At 48.0% G+C, this 5,000-nt stretch overlaps 1 protein-coding gene across 1 annotated transcript in view; it reads left to right on the forward strand.

Moving 5' to 3' along the window:
- Positions 1-5,000, forward strand: part of diaph2 (diaphanous-related formin 2) — a gene marked incomplete at both ends in the record, with an annotated part of 183,542 nt that overhangs the window by 55,321 nt on the left and 123,221 nt on the right. The window contains one exon of the mRNA XM_083686892.1: positions 1,318-1,432. Within this exon, the coding sequence (XP_083543018.1) occupies positions 1,318-1,432 (115 nt within the window). The remainder of the gene's footprint in view (positions 1-1,317; positions 1,433-5,000) is intronic.

Raw genomic sequence — 5,000 nt, forward strand, 5'->3', positions numbered from 1 at the left:
CCCAATGCTCCTGTTTTCCCAGGGCTCCAAATTGCAAATTGCAGAATTGGCAATTATTCATCATAAACGCACAATTGGATTATTTGAAGTATGACAGATAAAAATACAGAGGTCTTCACCTCAGTGTCCTCTATGATAGCCATGGCCCTGGTTAATCTCTGTAGACCTCTAGAGTAACCGCTCCATAGAGATACAACCACTGTTCTATCCTCTATGATAGCTATGGCCCTGGTTAATCTCTGTAGACCTCTAGAGTAACCGCTCCATAGAGATACAACTACTGTTCTATCCTCTATGACCCACTCTGACTACCCTTAGAACAGGTTTCACCTGGCTTCAGAAAGCCTCTCAGTTGCAGTGCTCATATTTGACACTAACAGACACGAGTAGAGTGCACTTTTCCAGTGGTGCCGTTTTACAGTTCAGACCCTCATATGAATTAGATACTGTAGGGTTGAAGTGGGCCACCCTCTAGTGCTGTAGTGTATGAGCCTGGGGAGAAGAGAGAGGACTGCAGGCACTACAGGCTCCCCTCTCAAACCACAAACCACAACAGCTCCTCACGCTCTCAGCCTCGTTGGCCCGCTCTCGATGACAACAGCCACGGTCACCCTCGCTGCACTCACCACACACCCTCGCTTGTGTTTTCCTATCACCGCGTCGTCGAGGAGGCTAATGACAGAGGTGCCGTGAGCAGCTTGTCCCAGCCACACAACGAGGGCCGTGGCGGTGGCTCGCTGAGTGTCATCACCGCAACACTCGACACAGCCCGTAATGGACTGGCTAAGGACAATTATCAGCACAAACACAGCAGACAGGGGTTAGTTTGTATGTGCAGAAGTGGGCTAGGGTTACAGTGCTTCACGCTGAGTGTGGTGGGAGCGTGGTAAACAAAGATGCTCCGGTTGTGCCTAGTTTAAAACAAGGGTCTTCATTCTCTTCGGGAGGAGTCAACAAGAGGTTTCAGGTTCAGCGATGGTCTGTCCTCATCTAATTGTTCTGCTCTGTCACATCAATGCATATAGAGATTGCCCTCTTGGTGACAAACTCTTTGTTTCTAATGTGAAGAATGTGAAGAATGTACTGTAGAGCTAGGATGTGGGGAACATATACATTGTTTATTTGTTGCACCAAACACATGCATAGGCGCGCGCACGCACACACACACACACACACACACACACACACACACACACACACTGTAGCACCATTTCCAGTGAGTGGAGTTTTGAGAACTGGCATTTCAGTGGAGTGGCAGGCTGTGAAATGGCAGCTCCTGATTGTGCCGATAATGGAATCCTCCTTGTGTCATTGCAGATAGTGCCTCAGGAAATGGCAGAGAATTGTTTCTGGATCAAAGTCAAAGAGGAGAAGTTTGAGAATCCTGACCTCTTTGCCCAGCTCTCCCTCGGCTTTTCCTCCAGGACGAAAGGTAAGCAGGCCTCATCTTTCTCCCTCTCTGCTAATTCATCTACACACACGCTTCGTTTGGCCACCATGGCTCTGGATGCCAAGCGCTTTCATCTCCTAACACTTTAGGAAACTATTTGTCTTTGTGAAATGTTAATTATCATTGAAACCACCCTTTTTTACCGGCTTTGAACAATCTGGCTGTGGATGTTCTCTGTTTAAAATAGTGCCAATTAGTTATTGCACGGCTGTTGTGCTGTATTTGTGTGTCAGTTATCAGAGAGACTTGGGGATCTTCTGTATTTGTTTTCTCTGTATTCATTGAGTGGTGTGTGCGTGTGCGTGTGCGTGTGCGTGTGCGTGTGTGTGTGTGTGTGGTGTGGTGTGGTGTGAGTGCGAGTGTGATTGTGAGCGTGTGCGTGTGCGTGTGAGTGTGTGTTTAAGTGCCTGCATGTGTTTGTGTGAATAGGACAGTCATGCTTGGCTTGGCTCCTGCCTTTTCCAGTCCAGTAGCTGGTCTTCCAGAAGGGGGCTGTTGAAGGAAGCTCAGGGACTTATCTCTGTCCTGGGCAGTTTGTTTCTCAGATATACATCCAGGCTACCTAAGTTGCTGATGAATAACACAAAAAGAGGAAAACAAGTTTGCTTGTGAGGGGGGGCTGGCATATTTCTCCCATGGCAATGCCAGTGTTTTCCAGTTCTCTGACAGTGTGTGTACTCTCTGCTCTCATTCTAGCAGATGTAGGAAGGGGGGGGGGCGGGGGGTGAAGGCCTGTCATGCAGTACTGTCGAATCTCAGCCTTCTCAGTGTCTGTGGGTATGACTAACGTCACCTATCATGCCTAACTGTCGGTCTGTCTGTCCAGACGCACGTACACACACGTACACACACACACACACACACACACACACACACACACACTGTGTTTTTTCAGACAGCCCTGGAGACAACACGACAATGCTCAGCCGGAGCCCTTGGGTGATTTGTTGGCACAATGCAGATGAAGAGAATGTGAGCATGAAGGAGTGGATGTAGCTGTGGCTTTTTGGAGTGTCAGTATGGAGGCCTTGGAGGGATGTCACTCTCTCAGCAGGAACCACGCGACCAGAATGTGTAATGGCCATGAATTCCACCTCTGCCACATGCCACAACCTGCATCTGTTAAACCCCATACAGTGAATACTTTCCTCTGTTCTGTCAGCATCCCTATACATTTGTGGAATGCTGCTTTCTCTTCTATCTTCTATAGGCATATGACCTTTACTCCAATCTACATTTTCTTTCAATGTGTTTTTAAAATTCAAACCTCCCTCATAAATATAACCTTGCCGTAGAGTTCTATAGGCCCTGCTCCCTTTCTGGCAGTCTGGGATGGCATGATGTAGCATCTCCCCCTGGGAGTTACCTTTGCTGGATTCCTATCAATTACCCCTGCAGCATGTTCACTGATTCAGCTCTTTTCTCTACATTGTTGAAACAGAACGTGATACACTCATGAATGAAAAATGCTGTTGAATGTTTGATATCCTCATTTCCCCTATTCCTTCTTTTTCCTTTTTTTCCTTTTTTTTTTTCTTCTTCTTTTTTTGTTGTTTTTAAAGCGGGTAAAAAAATGTCTTTGATGTGAGACGGTATTGTAGAGGAGCGCTGGGATTCTTCCAAATTCATCGCTTTACAGCAGAATCATTCAAAACACGTGAGATCTAAGGACGCCTTAGATTAAGACGTACTTTAAGATTGTGCAGCATTTGTAAAATACCTCGACCTCATTTCCCTCCTGCGCTGTTCGTTCTCTGACTCCCTGTGGCTCGGCTTTCACGTTGACAAATGTGACATGGAATACTGTACAACACATCCATGCAGGCTGAGCTTCTTCTCTCTTTCAAGGCTGTTGTTGTTTTCCCAGAGCAAATGGTGAGATGATATCGGTGGGTACAGCAGTGCTGGGAGAAGGCGGTGAGGCGGTGGTTAGGGCCTGAGTCTGTGAATTAGCTCATGAGACCGTCACCCAGCATCACTACTCTACTGATCATCCTCCCAGCACAAATGAGCCACTGGTAGAAACTGCCTTCATTTGTCTGGAACATTGCCCATTTATTTATGTAACGGAGTGGAGTGCAGTTTGGCCTGGAGTCGATGTGTTAGCTTTTCTCGTCCTGTTTGTTTTTCCCCCCTCCTCCCCTCGTCTTGGCTGGAGTATTTATAAGTAACGCGTGGCGTTAGGGGACTGCTGTATCGTGAAAGATGAGGCAAGCAGGTGTAAATGCGTCCCCTGTGGAGCTGCCCTCAGAAAACGGTGGAAAAAGGCTCCTGTTAACTATGTGTTCCCTGGGAGTCGCGCTTGTTACTTGCATTTTTCTGCGAAACAATACCGGGAAAAAAACTAAACGCCTTTTATAGCCCATAGTTTCTTCCAGTGCACATTTCATTCAGAGGCGCTTACCTCAGGAACAACTGAGAGTGCAAGACTGCGGTGTCCCCCGCGGCTTTACGAGCGCGCAGTTTAATGGGTTTTAACAAGAAAGTGAAATCATCATCAACAGGGAGTTCAAGCTCTGCTTCCAGCCTCTTAAGATGATCACATTCCTACTGTATTTCCAATTAGGGCTGCTTTGCTGCAATAACACTAACATCCCACCGCTTGAACCCAGCGGTATTGGCGTAGAGCTTGTGCAAGCAAAGTCGCTGAAATAAGATATAGGGTGCCATGCGCATTGCCTTGCATTCATTTACATAGCCCTCCTAACTCCTCCCTCCGGCTAATCCCCCCTCTGGGCTGCAGAGATAGCAGTGAACCACACAGATATTCATTGGATTCTAAAGCCCTTCTCCCCTCCGCGGATCGACCCAATCTCTCCTGGAAGAGGAAGGGAAGTGCTACTTTGACCTCTAAAGAGAGGCGTGTCAGCAGGACAGGGACATCCTGCGGTACAGCCAGGTCTACCTGTCCCCTGCTACCTGGCTAAGGAGCCCCCTAGCACTCATCCCTCCTAGCAAAATGGGCGCGGGGGATGAAGGGGGGGGTCGATAATTCCTACAACCTCCACCCTAAGCTGCTCCCAAATAACCCCCATTCTCTCTGGCAGGCCTTGCTGTAACACGGGGGGGGGGGGGGGGGGGGGGATTCAAGTATCCCCTTGTGCTGGTTCTATTTGTTTTGCCTTATTTAAATCGGCTCCACAGAGCAACTCGCTACTTCATTGTTTTGTTATTGTGTTCCCCCTGTAGCTGGTTGTTTGGCCTTTCCCCTCTCTCTCTCTCTCTGTGTGTGTGTGTGTGTGTCTCTCTCTCTCTCTCTATCAATCAGTGGTTGTGCCTGCGTTCAGCTCCAGGGATCAAATCAGATGCACTGGTGGATTGAGCGTCTAGCATGGCCTGCTGCATTTGAAAAGCAATCCAGTTGGCTGGAGCTTTTCTGTTCTGTTTGAAATAAGATTGATGCTGGTAAACCTCTCCCCCCCCCCCCCCCCCCCCCCCCCCCCCTATTTCCCCTAATAGGTTTTCTCCATTGCCGACATTGACTTTTAAAAAGACAGAGGGCATATGCCTTCTTGTAATGATGACTTGTGTTGACTTCTCAACATTTTAG

Source organism: Argentina silus (genome assembly GCF_951799395.1).
Source record: "Argentina silus genome assembly, chromosome: 15".
NCBI lineage: Eukaryota > Metazoa > Chordata > Actinopteri > Argentiniformes > Argentinidae > Argentina > Argentina silus.